General features: G+C 34.7%; 1 protein-coding gene across 4 annotated transcripts in view; it reads right to left on the reverse strand.

Annotated features, from left to right (window-relative positions):
* Positions 1–23,758, reverse strand: part of LOC111048457 (protein prickle) — a 357,446-nt gene that overhangs the window by 91,748 nt on the left and 241,940 nt on the right. The window contains exon 1 of one of the 4 annotated variants that reach the window (XM_039421300.1): positions 7,425–7,481. The exons of the other annotated variants lie outside the window; for them this stretch is intronic. Within the exon in view, the coding sequence (XP_039277234.1) occupies positions 7,425–7,468 (44 nt within the window). The 5' untranslated portion in view covers positions 7,469–7,481. Of the gene's footprint in view, positions 1–7,424; positions 7,482–23,758 lie in introns of those variants that run through there. 4 annotated transcript variants of the gene reach the window in all.

Here is a 23,758-nt window from a genome sequence, read left to right on the forward strand (position 1 = left end):
GAATATTACAATATCGGGGACCGAGCTTCGCTCTGGAGTACAAAAGCATAAAAAATATATTACGGAAGAAGAAACTATAATAATATTGATAGTTCATACAGAAATGTTCTATCTAATCACAGTGAATTGATATTAATTCCCAGAGGAATGCAAAAATTTTCCTCACAAAGCCGGTTAAATTGTAATACTGATTAATCTCACGTGAACCTAATCAGAGAAGACCATTTCAAAAAGATGGTTCCACTGGAATTAATCAGGATTAAAAATAATCCTGCTTTTTTGCAACCGGCACTAAGTATCTGATTAAATGATTACAAAAGTTCAACAGCTGAGTCATAATTTTGACACGGTCCCACACACATGAACTCGCTCACTCATTTCCATCATCAACAGACTACATGCATCATAGCATCAAATCAATATAATAGACCATTCTTCATAAAACCCTCAAATAGTGCATATATTCAATAATAAATTCAATTATGATTTTGTTGCTTTGTGTAGAAAAGATAGAATATATGTTCATCTACAACCTTAAAACCATTTTCTATTTCTTTATAATTTGCATCCTTCTCTGAATTGTTTCATTTTGATTTTCCTGTTCTATCTATACTTTTAATAAACAAAGCAATAAAGTTATTATTGTATTTTTATTTGATTTAAAAATGATTTATTGACCGAGCGAAGTGAGGTCTAATATTCAAGTCGACGATTTTGCGTTTCTCTTTATGTTAATATTCATGTTCCGCATTTACTGTGAAACGCAGCAATAGATTTTCATGTAATTTGACAGGTATGTTCCTTTTTGAATTTCGCGTCGACGTATACATACGGTTTTTTTTTTAATTTTGCATTTCAAGGTTAATACAAAAGGAAAATGAGTCTCTTTTTTCTTTTTTAATCTGATGATTAAAATTGCAACAAATATTATTGAAAAGAAATTGATTTCTAAAATCATGAGAAGTGAGAAATGAAGTTTGTAGGAAATCAGCATTATTGTAGTTTATTTTGTTAATTTCAACACACCGATTTTTCGCCAACACGACAACACAGAATGCTCTCTGATGGGTTGATTGGATTGGCGTATCGACGGCAGCCAGACCTGACAACAGCGCTCACACTCACATTCCGGGACGACACGTCACGGTACGATAGAACAGAAAGCTCTATGTTTGTTTAGGATTTTTTCTAGACATTTTAAATTGATGAATTATTTATTATTTTCTGATAAAACATAACAACATGTAATGTAACTTACAGAGTGAGAGGTCTATTGTTCACAGAACTACTAGTAACTAACCGATGGAATCATAAGAGCCATAAGAAAAAGCTGAAACTCTTCAAGCCACCTACAACTTGGACAATGGTAGAGAAGGATTTATCAACCTCAAACTCTGATCGATACTTTGTGCAAGAGGTAGTTGATACAACTCAACTCTTTTTTAGAACTCCGCAATTTAAAAAAATAATATTCAGAGAAAATTAATTTCAAATCCCAGAGTATACGAAAACTTTTCAACAGCTGAAATCCATGATAAGCCAACTGGTGAAAGGTTCGTTGTCGGTGACTTATCATCCTCCTGCCTTCACACGACTCCACACGGAACTCAGAGCGAAAAACTGAGAGTGAACACCGCCCAAGTAGTTCCGAAGGGAATTATCACCATCTGCCGCGTCGAAACATTCACCTGAGATTTGATTGGCGCCTTGCCTTGACTAGCTGCTACACCTAGGGACCCGGTCCCTACACCATACATATTATTGCTGTATTCATAATGGAAACTGAACATAGATATAATGGTCTGAAGGAATTTAAAGTCCTATAGATATAGCACCTGTAGCAGTGCTCGAGACATCGTTCAAACGAGGAATATGTCTCTTGATTGAGAGCGGCAAACGCACCTCCCAACTCAGAACCTAACCTCACTTCCAACTCCAACTCCAACGCTAATGCATATGTTTCGGTGATTACTGTTATTTTGTGAGCGCAGACGATTACTGCAGCAGTGGAAAAAATCGAAAACAGGCGAGATGGAGCAGGCAGTAGGAGACTGAGGAGCTGGTTTCTGATTGCTGCCGCCCAAGGGCTCACTCAAAGAATGCCGACCACCATTTTTCTTCAGATTTTTTGCTCTTCTTCAGCTTTTACTCGATTTTCTTATGTATCATATTCCACTTCTTCATCTTCTCCATACAATTTCTTGTTCTTTCCTTACATATTTTTGCTTTATTCTTCCACTTTTCTCGTAACTATTTTCCATCACCAATTCCACCCTTGTTCTTCTCAAAACTCTTCCCCATACTCATTTCTTCTTCTTCTTCTTCTTCTTTTTATTCTTCTTTTTCTTCTTCTTCTCTTCTTCTTCTTCTATTTCTCTTCTTCTTCTTCTTCTTTTTCTTCTCCAACTTTCTACTTCTCTTCACCATTCAAATTGATTTTTTTCTCTTCTATCTCACTTCCTCTTTCTCACCACCCACTTGTTATATTTTTCATCTCATCTTCTGCTCTCTTTACCATAGGCGCCTCTTCATTTTCTGTGTTTTGTTTCTCTATTCTTGTTTCTCAGAAATTGTTCTATTTTTTTCTGCTACACCTTTAGCAGAAAGAGAGAGACTCTCCGCGCCGCTACGTACAAGAATGAACCGAAGATGACGACTCTAAACCCTATTAGGCACAAATTGGAGTACCTGAGTTTGTTTCAGTAAACACAACGTTTTTACAGAATACTTTTCAGTTGGCTAGTATTATTGTTTGTATTACTCTTCAAATCATGAAGGTTAGCAGGTCATTTTCATCTCTTGCTAAAGTTATTATTACAAATGGGAGCCTTGTCTCTATTCGTCTGGTTCTGGTCCAGGTAGTTCATGCAAAAGCCTATATTTCATGTGTCTTATTTGATGATACTACCAATCAATCTGGCCTTAATTTCATTAATGGAAGTAGATGACTTTTCAACTTTTTCCTATGTTTTCTTGCTTGAATATAGTTCTATAAAGTGGACTTGGATTTTGTTATCGAGCTTTGATAAACAATTAGTAGGATAACTTCAATACAATTTGCATTGATTAAATATTATAAAATTAAAAAATTCAATATATCTTTCATAACATTCATTTTTATTTTCACACAACATGATTCACATGTAAACCACTTGAAAGTATGAAACATGTTTTCTCCGATTCCACCGTGTAGGCACACTATTCTTGTTGGCAGTCTTATCATAAGATATGTCTAAGTTGAGTCTCTTCCTGAGTTTAAGTTCAGTATTACTATGAAGTTGAAGCTCCAAAATAAGAAATGAATGCGAAAAAATAAACAGTTCCATATAATCATGTTTAAACCTTTCATTACACCCCGTTTCAGTATTATCCATTGCACTAATAATCCTTCTTATTTCAGCCTGAGGAATCTTAAAGACCCGATGGGCCCGGTCTTTACCATGTAATTGGGGTGTGGATAATTGAGATGCAAATTGCATACAGCGAAAATATCCAGGCGGTGTTGCAATGTTGCATTCCATCTGATAAATTTAATTGAGTAGACGTAAATAAGGTCATACGTTATGGACAGGTTTGGACTAGGCTAAGGAAAGTTTATATTTATCCACCTACAACCTTCACTTGAAGTGTTTTATTGCGAAGAGATCCCTGAAGAATATTGAAGTGATGAGTCAACATTATAAAATCTATGAAATATCAATTTGTTCAATACTATTTACAAGTTACAACTTGTAAATATTTAATTCTCTTTGATATCATCAATTTGACCATACAATACGAAATGCGGTTTTAAAATGATTGATTATCATCCGAGGGTTTAAAATTCTTATACAATTCCAGAACATTAATTTCTCGGCTACTGTCATCCTACTCAGAATAGAGAAAAAGTTCTATAACTCGTCTGCATGAGACACGTGATGATTTTAAAATAATAATTCAAGAAATCTTTAGTTGAAGCACAGAAGATGGAACCCTCTATGTGTTTAGTCCTTGATTGAAGTGAGCAACTAATTTGCATTTCTTATTTAGTGTAGCATAATATCATGATATTTGTAGTAACGGAAACATTCCTTATTGAATATTAATAGAATATATAAAGAAGTTTTAGAGTCTATAAAGTATCTATGCATCAGTACAATGAGTAAGCGATTGGCTTCGGGGTAGTACTGTGTGCCTGACCTTTTTAAAAGATGATAAAGAAGATAATTTTGAATAAAATTTAGAATTTAGAAATAGGCCGACACATCTAGAAAATACCTGAGTCTATACCTAATTCATGCAGGTGAACGGGCTAGAGTCAAGAAAACTTCAATTAATCTTGCCATGCCTGATTTAATAGGTTTATACTATAGAATAACACTACAATTTGAAATAATTGAAAAATACAAACAGCTTCAATAAACATTGGCCACTAAAATCGAACAACAGAAACAACAATTTCATGTTACTTTGTTGACATTCTTCATCTGATTCGGGGGCGCATTACTATCCCCGTTTAGATAGCAATACGTTACAAAACCAAACAATATCAGTCATGAAATAAATTAATTTCAACATGAAATTACTCAAGAAAGAAAAGCCCGTTGAACCCAAATTTCGTCGATAGTAACCCATATAACCATTTCATAATAATTTTGAATCCCCACTTTTGATTGACATTCTCGAATGAACCTTTGTTTCACTACACTGCACTTTCGTTGGTCTGTACGTTGCTTTATCGTCGGGGTTACAGTACCTTGTTTTTGGCGGTGAACCTTTACCGGTTGAATTTGGCTTGACGGCGACGTCCTCTTACGTCCCTAGACCTGTCGTCTGAACGGGTGTCTTGAAGCGGTGTTACATAAAGTTGCGGAACCAAAGGGGTGGTAAATGAAGTTGGTTTGGGGACACACATGAACCGCTGTAAATAAATGTATTACAGCATTAATTTCTAACTCTTCCTACAATTCATCAAAAGCTAAAACAGGAGTTATCTATTGATTACAATTAATTAAATTCTCTCATTCTATTTGAATCCTCATTTTATATAGATTTTTATCTTTAAACTACTGATTCTTTGTATCAGAATTAATGGATCTTTCTTCACAAATAATTCAAAAGTTCTGTTATAATTTAATAAATTAGCGTTCAGTTAAAAGCCTTAACGCCATGAGAAAACACAGTCAGAAAAATATAAAATTGAGTCTTAAACTCAATATGAACATAATCTTAAAAATTTCATTCCAATTTAAAGGCTATCTTCCTGACTTTCAGCAATACTCTACGATAATATATCTCCAGAAACAATAACTCAAATGTAACGTAACTGAAAACTTTCTATACTTCTTTAGAAAAAAATTTATAATTATCTTCCATCACTAATAAAATCAAAAGGATTATTCTCAATCAATATTATTAACTTGAAAAATAACAGGCTTTGTTAATACAATACTCTTATGGAAGTTTCAATCAATTAAATTCCCTAAATTATATTTTAACCTTATTTTACGTACCTTAGCGGTTATTTGAAGAAACAATTATTCGTACATGATGAAGAAACACAATTAAACTTTTCAGGACATGGCACTACTAGAAAATTTAAACTTTAATAAAAATAAAACTAGCTCCTACATTAACTAATGATATAAACTTGTAAACCTGCCCAAAAAGGGGGAAACATAGTGACTACATCTTTACTCTCGTAGTGCTCCTAGCAAAGTGTCCTCCGAAACGTAATCTGGTCTCTCGACTGGGGAGTCCCCCCACTACTGTATTTAGAAACAAGCCTCCTATTGGGCGAAGGTAATCAATTTGACCAATCGTCGCGTGGCTTCTAGAGCCTTTGGACCAAATAGTAACTGCAAAATCGGTAGTTATAATTTCAATGCTTGCTGTTTACCAGCTTATCGCACTCCATGTCGCGACAGGAAGGCTAAGTTTTAGAGATAATTCCATAATCTACATTCCTCGACGACTCGGAGCCACAATTTTTAAATATCTATCATGGGAAACTCGAAGTCATGGTCGTTCATAATAGAGAGAGAAAATAATTTATTTCGCTAACTCACTTACAATAATGGCTATAGTCTATTGCGTATTAAATTTACTATTATAACTTGGGAAAAGGCCTGAATTAAAAATAGTGCTCGGCACAACTGATTAGATTGGGCAATCTATTGATAAGTCAAGATCCATGAGCCTGCTACCCCCGTTGTGAGGATGACCACTTCAAGAATGGAACTTCTCTAAATACCATTGATGAGTTCAAAAACCGCTTCTTGGAGGTTCGGATCCCACTGAATGCTGTAGGTCTAATCATAGTTAATTCCATCACCTGGAACTCATGGCCTGGAGCTCATGTGTGCAACATGACTATTATTTGATTAGATGTCTCAATCATTCTTTCAGCATCTCATAATAAGAATTCCAAAAAAATGCAGTAAATCTAAGTAAAGTCACACACTTGAACAACAGCCTACAATGTAGGCCCGTTTTGTTTTGTTTCAATGGAGACATACCTGCACAGAGTATTATAATTTATTATTATTGATTATTTTCTAGAAGAATTCTAGTTCAATAACTAGTTGGTAATCCGGCTAGATTTGATCTTCAACTGATATTTCCAGCTACTAAGATCCATGAAAATCATATGTAGAATCCAAACACAAAAGAATCACAGAGTTGAACTGAGTAAATTCCATTTAACACGTTTTGATTGGCTCATACCGCTATTTTTATCGGACAGCCACCGACTGTTAAGTCAGAAAAAATATTTTCCAGCAGCTTGGGCATCCACGGTTCCACGCCATTTACATAATTAAGCCATAAATCAAAAGCTCCCGGCAGCGAGCTGCGTACAGTCAATTTTTGATCGCACCCGAAGATAGTTTCCTATGAATAATTGGTTCAGAAAATAGAATACCCACTGCTCCTCTGATTGCATCTGTAAGATCGACGAAAATTATCCTGTGTTGAAACAAATAACACTGATAAACATTCCACTTGTAATACACATTTTGAATTATATGCTAGCAAATTTGATAAAATCTTGATTTATCTGATGAGAGGAAATTACGCCATTTCACGAATAGTTAGATTTTGAATTATATGCTACCAAATTCGATACAATCTTGATTCATCTGATGATAGAAAATTACGCTTTTCCACGAATAGTTAAATTTAATAATAACTGGAGATTTGAACGTATATATTTAAAGATAGTGTAAGTTGGTCTGTGGTTTAGCATGAAAATATAGCTAAGGTGTCAAAGTCAAAGCAGTTCAATATCTTACCAGTAATATTATCACAGTGATTACAGATACAACAATTCTTCTCCATATCCAACTCAATTACCGAAGTAATACCACGTTAGCTCATGGCTCAAGATATTCTCAGTTGGAGTACCAAGGTAATCTAAGTTATCTATTACTTGAATTATTAGTTACCTCTCTGGTATTTTTCTTTGATAAAGCCCACCACAAGAGTCCATCGCAATCGCTCACCTGGAAAAAGTAATAAAATATTTAAAAACAATATAATTAAACCAGTGATCATAAGGAAGAGAGCACAGAGCTTATCCTTCTGCTTTCACGCTTTTAGTTTTTTTAGACAATTTTCTTTTGGCTTAGTCGTGAAGTATTATTGAAATTCATTGTTCAAGTCTAATACACAGTGATTTCTGAAACAACTTTCAAACGAATATAATCCATCAGATATTCTTGTTAGAGATAGGAACCGTATCAGTTATGCCAGAGATCCGCAATACGTTATAACATTATTGTTTCAGTTACAAACTTCCACAGTAGCAGAAGAAGTATCTACAGTAGCCTAGAACAAACTTTTGATTCTTGGAACCATCTGCACCATCTTCGTTCAACGCTAATCTTGGATTGCGTGAAGGGATGGTCGCATTTGGGAATTCTGGGTTTAAGCAAACAGCTGATCCATCTTCATTAGAACCAGGATGGTAAATATGAGCCCTGGTCAATCGGATGTGAAACATTTTAAACTGTTTACCTCTGAGCCACTTCTAATAAATACCATTTCCAACGAGTTGACAACACTCAACACTGTGAACGTAGGTCTGAGATCAGGTTTCAGCTACTAAGCTGTCATTGCATGCAATACACATTTCAGTGCATTTTAACTATCTTGTACAATACTTTCCACTCGCTTCCTATGATTTGAATTCAGGGTGACACATGTACCGAACCTACAACCTTGTCATTTTCGCTATTGTGAGACTCAATCTATAAAGTCAGTGGAAACGATGGACGGCATAGTTGCCAGTCTCCTTTTTCCACCGCCTTCTAAATAAGATAGCTGTGATTCGTCACTCCGGTATATCTGGTATGAGATTGATTAAGTTTATTCTTATCAAATATACTTCAATAGAATAAACTATAAAAAACGTATATTCTCATGATTCAAAAATAAATTTTCATATCATAGATTCAGTCTCCCCCCACCCCAGATATGTGGAGAATCTGCGTTCATGGTTTCCAGTATTTCTTCTTATACTTGTATGAGTAAAGGAACTAATGAAATAATGTTTAAGAATGTTATGATCTAGAAAGTAAAAGTAAAGAAACACCTCTGAACCTATGATACGCATCTCCAAGGTCTCATGGAGAATGTGAACTCATTGCTTCTTTACCAAATTGTTTGACTACTTACTCTTATTATGTATTGCAATGGGAGGCGGATTTCTTATTCATATCAGAACATTTTCTTACTGAAAACCTTTTTTTTTGTACACAAACTAGCTTTAAAAACAGAGTTTTCATATTTGTTTGGGTTGGCTACACATAGTTATAATATTGTTTGTACATTTGTATATTGCGAAAGGAGACGGGTTTCTCATTTATATCAAAACATTTTCCAACAGAAAACTTGGTTGGACTTTTTTGGTGCACAAATTTTAGTTTCCACACCAGAGTTTTCAAAAGGGTCGGGGTAGAAGACGGGTGACGAATTCTTTTTTGGAGATGATATGAAATATTCTGGTAGTTATTATATCCCTTAATATCCCACATATGATATGGCAACAATGCAGAGTTGGAAAAGGAGATATCTATCTCTAGACTGGGAAAGCAAATCAATGTCAATGAGGTGCTGACTCTATAACGTGAATCTCACAATAGGTCAGGGCATTCCATTAAAGGTGGCTATGCTTTCCACCTTATCGTCCTTGCAAGTTCTAATAAGGTACATCTAAATTTTCTACTGAATTTAGCTGGAAAACACAATGAATAGAAAACATTTGAATAACAACCATCATTACTCTATTGACGCCAACCGTGTAAGAATGAATGGTTAACATCAGTCAAACGAGTTAGGGTGAACGCGGTCAAACAATGCGCAAGAGGGTGTTTGTGACAAACAAATTGCTGACTACTTGACAAATGGAAGTCCACAACCTCGTTAGAGGCGCCTCACTGAGCGACCCCCCCCTCACGTTGATAGTGTGCAGGAAAAGCAAAATTATTGAAATAAATCAAGCGCAGAAAATGAAAAACGAATCAATGTCATTCTTTTCAATGCGACTGAGACCTCTTGTCACTCTGTTCTCTGACGTGAAATCACTCACTTTGTTTTTCAGCTTTCATTCGTCAGAGAGCCGGTAAACACGTGAATCATGCAGGGGGAGAACGGGACATTGTTGGGAGCTATTTATTATGGAATTGCGCTGACAAAAATGATAAAGTGGAGTGAAATAATGAAAGTCTTCGAATTTAATTATTCATTTGTCAAGAATGTGATGTTATATTATTATTTCCAGCACAAGTTTCAGCACTGTCGATGGTCGTTTGAAGACGTAGAATTGAAACAAAATTTGTTGTACTGGAGCATAAAGTGAATTGAATAACCTCTCATTCCTTTTAAATATTTGTAAAAGAAGACAATCCCTTCTCCTTCCAACCTCAACGACAATCACACAGAACTTGAACTATTCTTTCACACATATTCGAATACTTTAATGCACCCTATCCAAACACTAGTTAAATTTGGAATGAATACACTACTTCATTAACATAGTAGTTTCTAAGTCTCATTTATTCATCTCTTTTTAAAATTTCGAATATCCCAATAACCCTCATTTTGAATTGAAATATAGATAGACCACCCACCTTGAACACAATTATTCAAAGAACTCCGATAGGTATCAATAGTGAATAGAGTCTTTCCATCTTACAACAACATCAATCATTCTAGCGAGAACATCTTTACACCGCGATCACTGAGAGAAGCCGAGCCTGGTTGGTACGTTTCAATAATTGTGAAAGGAACCGAAAAGATTGGAGGAAAGCATCTGAGGTCGATTTATGAACTGAAGATGGACTGCGGTAAGACTCCACTGCAGTATTTCCAGCCTGTCTTACAAAAGAAGGAATTCCCTTTTCCGGCTAATAGGACCCTTTCAGTCTGGAAATCGTTAATCCGCATCGCCTCGTTTGGTACGTGACAATCGAAAGATGTTCAGATTGCTGCACTCATCAATAGCCGCCCTTACTGGAGAACGTGAATGCTCTGCTCTGGATCTGGACAATTGGAGAGGATGTGATTTTGTTATCGATTTTCACACTTGGGCTATGGTACGCATGCAATTGGTGATAGGAACCGATTGTAAAAAGCTATAGAATATCGATCGAATCTGGATTCACATTGCCGTATGTTTCCATACATGGATACACGTTTTCAGTAAAAACACGATACAGTAGATGAATACAGTAGTTGAGACCAACTCAACTCTCGATTAACTTGGGTTCGAATGACGAGGATTGAGATTGGAATTTTGCATATTGTCTCGCAAACATTTAAATACATAAAAGTATACATTTTCTGTTCCATGGATAGTTTGTCCATTTACGCTCTCAATCGTCATAGGAACAGGAAAAAGAACTTCAAAATTATTCAAGTGGGAGAAGGTTGAAATATAGTTTAGATAATGAGTAGGAATATGAGAAAAATACATAAAAGGAGGGAGAGACGTAAATATTAAAATACTCTGAATAGATATCCTAAGAAGACATTCTCTGAATGAAAAGTAGATCAAACATATAGGAAATATTATAGAATAAACTATATAATACAGGAACATTAGTTAATTGGATTAACGATTACAGTTTGTAACCTACACAATTCATTCTGTTGGAGTAATTGATTAGAGCAAGCTTGAGGTGAACAGGAGAAAACATCAAACTATTATTTACAAGATATCAATCAAATCAATCAATAATTTTATCCAATTCAACACAAAATACATAAGTGAAATCAAAATATAAAAACAGGCTTCATGGTGGGGTGTGCTGATATAGAAGATATCGTTCAATTTATTATGTTGGAGTGATTGATTAGATATGTACGATATTAGAGATGAGACCTGTGCAAGATTGAGGTAATCAGAAGAAAACATCAAACTTCTATCTAGAAAATATCAATGTGAACCCCATCCATATAATGTAAAACAAAAAACTTGTTTTCTCCTACCACATGACAATGGCATCATAATAGCTGAAACAAGTTTGAAAAAAAATCAATAAGGGTACTTAGATTTCTATTTTTATTTATAAAATGTTAAACAATAATTAATAGTCTAAGTTCTAAGATATACTCAAATTGACTGTATTAAAGCTTCAATAAATTGTTGAATGCTAAGCATCTCAGTCTACACAATCATTATTTGTGAATGGTCACTGAACCACAGTCTTCATTCTTTGCCGTCAAAGAATTGCCTTTGCCTTCAAAACCACAGTCTTCATCAGACATGCGACATGTGACCGCAACCAGTGTTGTCATACTAAACCAATATAACAAGTAATATACTACATTAGTTCTGTGAACAGTAGACCTCGCGCTTAGTAAGTTACATTGACCTGTTGTTATGTTTTCTCAAAAATTAATAAATGATTTATGAATTTAAAATGTCTAGAAAAAATCCTAAATAAACATAGAGCTTTCTGTCCTATCGTACCGTGACGTGTAATCCCGGAATGTGAGTGTGAGCGCTGTTATCAGGTCAGGCTGCCGTCGATACGCCAATCCAATCAACCCATCAGAGAACATTCTGTGTTTTCGTGTTGGTGAAAAATCGGTGTGTTGAAATTAACAATATAGACTACCATAATGCTGATTTCCTACAAACTTCATTTCTCACTTTTGATGATTTTAGAAATCCATTTCTTTTCAATAATATTTGTTGCAATTTTAATCATCAGATTAAAAAAGAAAAATGTGAAAAAAATGTATTCTATCAATAACTCCTAACTCCAAACTAGAATCATGGCCTCAGCTTATGGAAAGACAAAGTTAGTAGACATCTGTCTACTAACGTTGATGGAAAGATACATTTTCAAGATGTTCGATGTTTTTTAACGGGTAGTATTATAGTCCACTGGACAGCTGATTTATGATGAATAATTCTAATATTGGCGTTCAGAGGAGACTCCTTTTCTTTTTGTATTATCCTTAAAATGCAAAAAACAGTATGTATACGTCGACGCGAAATTCAAAAAGGAACATACCTCTCAAATTTCATGAAAATCTATTGCTGCGTTTCGCTGTAAATGCGGAACATAAATATAAACAAAAAACATATAAACATAAAAAGAAATGCAAAACCGTCGACTTGAATCTTAGACCTCACTTCGCTCGGTCAATAATATCACTATAAGTGATTCTCGACCATCAATGTTTCCATTACACACGAGTCTGTTATTGCTGAGCCCTCACCATTAGTGGCTATTTTCAACACTACTGACCTCTTTTGGGACACCCCCCCCCCCAACAATTATTGTTTTTCAACCTGTGGGCACCCTGTGCAATATTCCTCTACTCTTCCGCTTTTCTTTCTTCCTGTAACTATATCCTATTTGAATTGGTACTTATTTATTTCAGTTGTCTATATATTTTCCATTCTCTAATAATTATTAGAACTGCAGCTTAACTCAGTTTGTCAGGCACTTCAACTAAATTCAACTCACTATTCCAATCTTAAAACAAGAAATAGTGTCAAAATTCATACAAAAATGGGAAAAGGTTCTACTCTTTTGTTATTTGAACTCAGTTTAATAAGTTGTGAGAAGAGTACATATTCAATACTCCTTTTCTGGTTAGGGTATGAGGTACTCCAAAAACCTTGGGTGGAAGAGGGTTCGAAAAATGAATTAAGTCTTGCTCACGTTAGGTAGAAAAAGTGAGTGTTGAATTATAGCGGTGGAGGTTATCGGGGTTGTGCGGCGTAAAAAATTGGGGTCTCCAGGAGGGTTGCAAGAGGGTAGAATGTGTAAGATGAGGAGAAGACGTGAAGGGTGAATTTTGACAAGTGCTTTTGAAGAGCAGGAGTGAGGGTTCAGCAATAACAGACTCGTGTATGATGAAAACATCGGTGGTCGAGAATCACTCAGTTTAGTAGGACTACATTGGTTGCGGTCACATGTCGCATGTCTGATGAAGAATGAAGATTGTGGTCCAGTGACCATTCACAAATTCTAGAGTGGACTGAGATGCTTAGCATTCAATAATTAAAGCTTTAATACAATGATGAATATGCTTGGAAGTGTATATTTCCAATGCTAAAAGTTCACAAGCTCTGTATTTTCATCTTATTCATAGTTTCTGAATAGAAATTCTTGAACAAGAAAAGGTTCTCTGATCAGATAGCCTAACAGCTTAGGGTTTCCATCAGACTTCTCATATAAGGCTTCTTGATTCAGAAGATAAGCAGTATTTCTATATATGAGTTGAATACAATAACAAATATCAGGATTCATGATCGAAATCATTCATAGTGAAATGGAGAAAAATAACTAGAAGAAACATTAGCAGACTGAGTTATCATGCTGATACTGTGATTTATTTCGAATATGAATTTCCTGAGAAAATGGACCATCCCGGGGACCAAAGGTACTTTACATGTACCACTTAGATATCCGGAAAATTATTGTGAGTGGGAAAATTCTATATAAGAGAAGTACCCTAAACGGAGTTTTGCCTACATAACATAATTCATTGATTTTTAAAAATTTGAAGGGCTGATCAATAAAGAGATGTGAATGTCACCTGGATATCATGACATCTATTTCATTTAAAACAACACTGAATAGTGAAAAACAATATTACAAATCTATGTTGCTCAACGAAAAAAATCTTCTACTCGAAAACTAATCAAATATTTATAATATTGAAAACACAGGATGATCAACAGAAAACAAGAAATGATTGATTGAATTTGCCATGCTTGGAACACAATAATTTTTAAGAGGAAAAGAAACGATTCTCTGAAAACATGAATAAACAAGGTAGCTATCGGAATCTGAATGCTACCTGAATATCATGACAATCTATGTCATTTAAACAACACTGAAAAACAAACAGGCCGTGATTATAGAAGGCTTTCAGATTCCTCTCTTCGAGTAGTTGTTATTGCAGAGTTATAATTGGGTACAAGAGGAAGCTTGTTTCCTGAGGAAAGCTCACGGATCAGAGACGCCTTCATTCTTCAGCCTCCTGGCGCAAAAGCCTGATATCAGAGTTACCTGAGACCGATAACCAAGCCCAGATTCCTGTCCATTACAAATACACTGCCTGCAAATATCTATAGGCTAGATAGAGATACATGTGTAGATTGGTGGAGCAAATATTTATGACGGTTCGAGAAAATATAGAAGGCGTATATCAGTTTCGGTTATCCGACTGTAGGAGCATAACGTCAGTCACTAATGAGAGTATTCATGATCCTTCTAGTCTTGTGGCCGCTGGGCAAACTAAACACACTTGAGAAATTCGTTACAAGTAAATGAGTATGACCACTTCCATGCCTGCAAGCGAAGAAGTCCGACTTTCAACCGTTACCCAACTAAATCCACAATGGAAAATGAATGAGCAACTGACTGTTGTGAAGAACATTGATTAATAACATTACCGGTACAAGTAAGTAGGGATGGTAATTATTCATGTTGGCCTGTTCTGTCTTAGCTTCGGACACCCACATAAATGATAAAAAACATTGTAATCCCGGTTGGAATATATCAGGGAATTTTTGTATGAAGCCATGGTAATGGGGTTGCTACTCATATGAAAACGTTTGAGAGAATAGATGGAAGAGGTTGAGGTAACTATTATAAGTTTTACCAATGTTATTCAGTTATTTAATATTATTGGAAGATGTCGAAATAATGGTAAATTATTAATGTTATTCAACCAATAAACAAAGTGTACAAAAAACGGAATTTTCTAGCAAAATATATTACTAATTGGAGTTATACAAGACTGTAAATATATTTACGAAATCTTGAATATTGGATGGAGTGTAGGATAGATGGATAAGGAAAAGTGGAGGGATAAAGCACTATGGGTTGGATGATAAAAGAGGATAAGAAAACTGTTAATAACTTAAATTACATTCCAACTAATATCAGTGTGTTAGATCCCAGTGTATACAACATTAGAAACTATCATTACTCAAGCAGGCATCATATCAAGTGCTTTTCTCAAACGAGTACTTTCGTTATCATGTTGAAGCTCCCACCTCTTAATTAAACTATTAGATAAATGGAAATGAAGTTAAGCGATCCATCAGAGACGAATAATTATCGCAGCGTAGCTGGTTGGCGTCTACGCTTTAAATGAATTGAAAAGTGCAGTGATAAGCTGGAGCACCTGAGCCGGACTTGGAGTTGGAGGCTGAATTTCGAGATGAGAAGCAGGTGCGACGGCAGCTACAACAATATCCAAGCTGAGATGTTGGCACAGTGAAATTAATCTGGAGAATTTGAGCGCATTCGCCAGCAATATCTTTCTAATGGGATGGAATCTGCAGCACAGCGTCTCACTGCAATGGATCCTTGGAAACAAATTTCGTTCCTCTAATAGAATTTTCTGTGTAGAGTGAATGGCATCAGGTAACGGTATTGTTCTAAAGAATAACTTTTCATCATTAATCCCTATCTTAGGGTTGAACATTATTGGAGATACTTTCTGTGTTTTTGTGGAGGTAATGTTTCAGTAGATATCAAAATTGAATAAAAACTACTTCAAATTTCAAAAACAACTAATTTATCAAAAAAATTTGAGATACTAGTTTTGGTTGTTACACTATTATCAATTTCCAGTAATCTGAAAGCTTAACATTGAGCAACTGGATATATAGTGTGGGTGAAGCCCTATGATTCCTACAATATAGCCCTTGACAAGAAATGAAGTTTGAGCTCTGTCAATGTACGAGACACTCCTAAGTAATTCAAATAATATGTAAATGTTCATGAGAACTGTCAAATGAAGATAAGCTTTCATATCACGAGAAACTTAGTGATTACTTTTGTTTTTGTTCATTATAAGTTTCTCTCAACTTTTAATTTATTGTTTGACGGTCGGTCCCCTTGACAATATTTGAAATACTTGAGCGTGCTTACACTCAGTCAATGACAGAGCTCAATCTTCAATCAATTATCAAACCCTAGAGGTCAATCGTGGGGCTTACCTCACACTACACTTTATTCTGTTGCTCAATGTTTAAACTTTCAGTTTACTAGACATTAATAATGGTGTAACAACCAAAACTATTAATTGTTGTGACAAATAAATTTCTTCATTGAGTAGCAATAACAACAACGGAATGGGAAAAGTGGCAAAATTAGAACAAGACTTCTCCTGTTCCTTAATTCAGTCCATGAAAAGTCCAAAGTACATTAAATGTACAAATGTCCAAAGCCCTCTTCGTTCACATTATCAGATGTGGTTTTGACAATATCAAGTTGTTTCAATTCATGTGAATGATCCTTCCAATCTGCCTGTGTTAAGAAATTGATAGTATTGTGGAAAATTTATTTTTTCCAATTGCATTTCTCGTATGAGCTAGTTAAGTGCTGACTGGGGGGCGCGACAGTCGAGGCCTGTACAGAAATTTGAGTCCTCTACTACTGTCGCATGACGCAGGCGACATTTGAGGATTCTTTTTCAGAAGTCCTCTACGGTCGCAGGTCTCAACTGTCGGGCCTGTAGTAGAATTAAAGAGTCCTCAACAGTCGCCTGCTGCAAGCGACAATTGAGTACACATCCTACTGCGATAACAGGCTGTACCTGCACTAATGGGTCAATAGTGCATGTACGCTGTGTACACAGCGTGTAATAAATGTTATGAAATACATTTTGTAATGATTATAACATATGATTTGTTAAAATCCTTTATTGTCTCTAGGTCTCAGTATGAATTAGGTGAAGATTTTTCATACTCATTATAATACTTTGATATGCAATATAGAATAGAATATATTTATTCGTATACAGGAACCGATGAGGATGTTAACCTGTTGCCTCCAAGGAGATTTCAAATGAATGAATCAATTGATGGATAACATTTATGATCCTTGCAATCTATGTTATTAAGTAGAAATTGATTACTTGCAAGATTTTACTCAGTGTATGAGTGAGTGTAATCTGTTCATTGATAATCTAGAGATCAGGTCTCAGAATGAAGTTTTGAAGACGATTAATTTTATATACGCCGTTTAATACTCTAATGCCCAGTTTTATGATGCACCTTCTTTGCTTATTATTCGACCAAAATCACTTTGTCAAAGATTTCCATCTAAATCTGGATATTTCATTAAAATACAGTAAATGCTTGGAACAAGCATTCAAATGTAGAACAATTCTAGTATCTCAACTTTCTTCATCACATTCAATCAATTGCATCAAATATAAGTTTTATGACTTCTATAATATCATAGATATTCATTGGAATACTAATCTACGTCAATGTTGTTTGATAAAATTACCAGCTTCTACAGAGAAGGTGTACGTGCATAAGCTGGCCTCTGAATACAACAAATTTATGTAGTTTAGAGCTGTTATGAATGGTCTAGAATGGAGGAGGCTACCTTTTGCATTAGTAGAAGCACATTCTTCACCCGTTTTATCTTATCTAGACATGAATAAATATTTACCAGCTGCGAGAGGCTTTTTAACTGAATCGTTCCTACTATTCCTACAGGTAATCTACTATTCTGCTCTTCTGTGGAGCAAATGAAAGCACTCTTTTTCTAATATGCATTACCACTAGAAAAAATCTCGTATTGTGGAATCATAAGCTCCTAGCTTCCACTATAAGTTTTATTCATCTCTACTGAGAACACTTTTTTGGAGAGAAAGAACAGACAAACTCCTTCCACTCCCAAATTTAATGATGAACGTTAGAAAAAGGTTAAATTACTTCCTATCTCAGTTTTCTTTCCAAAAATTTTCGCACTAAGAATTTATAATCAAGAAATGTCGAATGAACAGTGAAGCTCCCATTAAGTTGAGTTCAAAACCTCATTTTTCGCTGAACAAAGATTCACGAATGGCACATATTCATAACCTCATTGTTGAGGTGTTTTCACGTGAACAAAATTTAATCTCTCCCAAACACAACAAAATAATCAAACACGGAATACTCGCATTATTCAGAGATTTGAGGTTGCAGTAAAACATTACCTATCACCAACGCATTTATAGGGACGGGGTTGTAATTAGATTTCTCATACAACAGGTTTTTTTTGTTGATTCGAGAACCACTCTGTGTGAACACAGCAGCTTTGTAATTATTGCTGTAATTATCACTGAACAATAATAGGAACAGACGTAAAAAAGCACTGAATGACCACAAAAAATAATTTTCATTAAAACGTGGTCCGATCTTTTTCGCTTTTCACTAATGGCGCCACTGGTATTTTCGTTATTATTTGCTGCCTGTAATTTCCATCCCAATTCATATTTGTTTCGATATGAGGAACGCAAATGGAGAACGTTGAATTTTGTGGTGAGTTTCACTTCGAGAACCGTAATTCCAAAGAATATTACATTTCGGAGGCTACATCTGGAGCTTCATCAAAGCTAGTATGAAGCCTACGGCACATTTTTTGAGTAATCCAAAGGATAATCCAAGGAAATAGTTCTAAATTTCCTCAAAAAGGCATACAGAACAATAGAAATGGAATGGGTTGAATCACATCAATTTCTTTTTTTCCTATTATTGTAATAACTTGAACCCTGTACCGATAATTTTCAGTTTTGGCAATCATTCCTGAAAGTATAAATAATAATTTTCCAGAGAGTAAATGAAATTACTTGAAAGATGGCAAGCGACAATTTAGATTAATTCAAATGATCACTGTACCAAGTTTATTGATATCTCCAGTTTTATTATGATGGTCATCCAGAGTGAGAACTGGTTTAAATAAATTAAATGAATACTTTTCAAAGTTGCTCTTTTTCCTGCATCCCAGACTTCGGATTCAACTTTAATGTGAATATTACCGATAATTCAATTCCGGATCGTAAAAATCTTGCAGCTTTCCTCAATCTCAGGCTTTAAAATCACCATAATCTTTTCTCTGCCACACCCAAAGCTATTTTTCGGATACACTGCTGTGAAACTTCATAGGGCGGCCAGAGATATAATTACGTAAGTGAGTTACATTAAATTGATGAGACGTGAACCTGACTTTTGATCCATCAATTACCTTAATGCACATTGCCAATACTGGTGCTCCATCAGAACCAATTGGAAAAAGGTCAGTTTTTGAAAAAAAGGATGAGTTCTATAGATTACGGGATAGCTCTGGTTGGATGAATGCGAATCAACTAAAAAGCTTTCATCTGTGGAGCTTGGAGCATTGTCAATCTGAGAGCAAATACTCCAAAAAAATAATTAAGTACACTATATCTATGAGTTGTATATTAAGGAATATTAGGAAAGAAATATTCAACATTTTGATGAATCAATAATTCATTTATTATTCATTCCAGTTTCAATTGCTGAAACATTCTATTAGAGGTGCATTTTCGTTTGTGCGTAAATTTCCGTAGTCGATGACGACAAGCATTGTTGAAATTCATATTGTACAAATTTCAAGTGTACTAAAACATCTTATCAAATAATTTTCCATTGTTTGTCTTCATTATTATTATCATTATTATTATTATTATTATTATGAGTATTATTATTATTATTATTATTATATTATTATTATTATTATTATTATATTATTATTATTATTATTATTATTATTATTTTATTATTATTATTATTATTATTATTATTATTGAAGAATTAAACATTTCTAATAATATCTACATATTGCCATTTAAAAGTATAAAAAAGTATAAGCTCAACCTGCCCCATTAAAACATTATTGAACATAATCTTTCAGGTTATGTAGACGAATTGAAATCTATCCAATGTGAGATTCTCTCCCTGTCGTGGTCGACGACGGCATTTACGCACAAACGAAAACCCAGCTATAGATATCATATTTGACATGTATCATTATTAAGCATCAAATTATAATGAATAAGTTATCTATCTTCTTCGTTTTGTTCAATAAATGCTATGTTTTGTCCCCTGATTCGTGACTACATCAATAACTGTTTTCCTTCATTCAATAAATTAATGTATTCAAATCACATGAAATGAATTCACAAAATGGAAATACAACAGCAGAGTCTATTATCAACAGCAGAAATTATAATTTAGGAGATCAAAGACACAGTCATCATTAATATCTATTATTGCAGTTTTTTTATTATTTCAGATTGCCTCTCAGTATTTCTGGTGATAAACTCAGAGATTACAATAAAGTATTCAAAAGATCGCAAAAAAATCAATAAGTATGTTTCAGATCATGAAAATAGATTGCACTATTATGAAAAAGTATAGGCGATGCAACTACTGGACAACAGCCATAAAAGTTTCAGAATATAAAAAACTCATTGAAATTGGTTTTGTTCAGGAAGAGTCGAAAGCTATCCTGCCAATGATACCAAGGAATCAGTGATGAATTTGTATGGAAGTCTGGAATAAAATTCAAGTAATTCAAGATGAAAAAATAATTGCTAGTTGGCTAATTTAATTTTAAAATTTGAATCAGAAGATATCAGTAAAAAGTGTAGTATTATATTGGAACAAATATTTTCTGTAGTTGGCTAATTTAATTTTAAAATTTGAATCAGAAGATATCAGTAAAAAGTGTAGTATTATATTGGAACAAATATTTTCTGTGCCATAGCTTGAAGCGTTCAAAGAAATTTCATATTGCGCATATGCTTGTAATAGACAGTCTGTATTTTTATATCCTGCCAACATGATAGAATAAAGAGTTCAACCTGTCTCTCTCTAGCATCATTCCATGGAAATGGAGTGTGGATGCGCTTTCAAATACCCGTTAGCGAACATTCATTAGAAGGAGTAGAAATCCAACAAAAAATGAACTAATGTAGTGTTGAGTTTGAAATCACTTTAATGCTTTCAGTGTTTTGATAAATGCTTCATCCCTGACTTTGTGACATGGACTTAACTCGTCAGCAGTGGCAGCTCATGTCACGCGTGGGTTTAAGCTCATCAAATATTCATAGGGGATATTTTCGGTCAACCCTACATGATTCATTCAGAAACCAGATTATTTTCCTCTTCTTTTTTCAAACTAATCGTATGTTAGATTTTCGATACCAACTGATCCAAGAATCCTGGAGATATTCACAAACATCTTTCCCACATTGAATTTTCCTTATATCCACGAGACATCTACGAAAACTCTCCAAGTTAAATCTATCTCATCTAACATTTATCATTATTTGGAAGCATCTGAAATCGTTCAGCTTTTAAAGTTTAATCATTCATAACTCTTGTTTTTGAAAGACTACAGAATGCTCAATCATGTTCCTACCAATTAGTGAGATTCCTTTTCAATCCTTTACGATTACAAAAACAAGTTGCCTGTTGGGGCGCTCACCCACACGCTTGTCAATAATAATAGTTGAGTTCCTCACTCCACCAGTCAACATTCAGCATTATCAAAAATCGAAATTCCAACATAACATACTCTCAACACCTGATGTCATTAAGCTTTGAATGTATTCACATAAACTCTTCTCATACATTGTATAATAATATGAACAGATTCTCTTCATAAATATTTATTGAATATTTTACATCTTTTATTGTGATTTTCATGCTGATCAACAATTTCGGATAACATTTTTTTTTCATCGACTTTATTCTCTCAGCTTTATTCAAACAACAAGGCACTGCTAAAATCTTCTCATATTAACATTTATAATTCAACACTACAATGTTATTGGGTGAGTACAATGAGTATAGAATTTAATATTTCATGTAGAATAGAATGTTCATTCTATATACTGTAGTATAGAATGTTACAACCCATACTCTTTTGGCCAGTACAGTCAAAAGCAATACAGCTTTTCAATAATATTGGAATTTCGATCTCTCACTTGAACTATTCTTCTATGGTACTGTACTCTGAATTCTCCACACATGATAACTATTGTTATTCGTATCACACTAATGAAAGAGTGAATAGTATTGTATAAAAAACATACAAAGTAGCATCAAGTCATGCAGAACAAATGTCCTATTATGCTACAACAATTTACAGAAGACTATTCTCACATTGATGACATTAATTTATTCTGTTGACTTCCTCATAGGTGTTACGTGAGAATTAAGCCCATCACTTTATATCCCATGACAGTACTTGATTTGTTTTTATAACAACTCTTATGTTTCACTCATTGACAATTTTTATAGCATTTCCTTATACATTAATCATTGATAAATAGTCATACATTCATTCATAATTTATATAAAGTCTCCTTGTATAATACTTGACGCTGCTCTTCAATAACTTTAAGAAGTGACTTCTCAATCATAAGTGTATCTTATTCTACAATTCATCAGCCTGACGACAGAGAACATCCAAAACCTGAAATTAAAAATTCACAAGTACTTATGCAGTGATATGGATCGGTAAACAGATACAGAATTCTGCTGCGAATAGTAGTAACTTCCATGCGCTTACTCTTTATCAAGTAAAGCTTAGGACGATCTAGGTAAGATCTATAGGCCTTCATGTTACCCCTAGCCAAAGACTACATATTGTTATCAACCATCAATAGATCACAAATGTTAGGCTAACACAGACAAACACAGCCGGAGTGCTGTGACGTCACAAGGGAAATGTTCACACACACGGACACGTCCAATCCGCTTTGAGTTTCCTCTTTGACTGGCGTGGGTCAAAGCATCAAAGCGTGCAACCGCGCGCCTTTGCACTACCAAGTGACGGGTCAATTGGGCCACAGAGCTGCATTACACCAGATACACGTGAGATATTTGCCAAATACATCCAGGCTTCGTTTAAAAATCTCTACCCTCCTGAATTATTCATCGACCGTGTGTTCCTGTGTTATATTTTGCGTCTTATCTTTCTTTACGTACATAAATAGAAGAATAATTCCTGGAGAGGCCATAGTGCAAGGAGATATTCACCAGGAGAGAACGAGAAGTGAGAGTCTTATCTATGTGACTTCTTAAAAGACTTACGTGCCTTTTGTTCATTCATTCCGGTTTCCTTGACTGTATAATATAGTCCGTAGTTGAGTAAATATTGAGCATACAAATTTGTTGAAACTTTAGGACAATTCAACTCGGGTGATGCACAGGGATGAGAGGTGAAAAAGATAAACTTTGATATACGTCTCTGGGAGGAGAGTGTGAGAGATCTGAAGCTATTTTCCTCATCCATACAGACTACTTAATTGGAAAAGAGAATTAACTTTTTACAACTCGTACTGATGAGGGATACAACATCCAAGTAAAATCCATTTGCTAAGCTATATTCGTTTTTCAGAAAATAAATAGGCTCCAGATACACGGCAATTCAATAGTTGCCGTTGTCGACATGAAAATATAATCTTCCACATAGGAAATGTATAAAGA

The sequence above is a fragment of the Nilaparvata lugens genome, chromosome 2 (genome assembly GCF_014356525.2).
Source record: "Nilaparvata lugens isolate BPH chromosome 2, ASM1435652v1, whole genome shotgun sequence".
In the NCBI taxonomy this organism is placed as follows: Eukaryota; Metazoa; Arthropoda; class Insecta; order Hemiptera; family Delphacidae; genus Nilaparvata; species Nilaparvata lugens.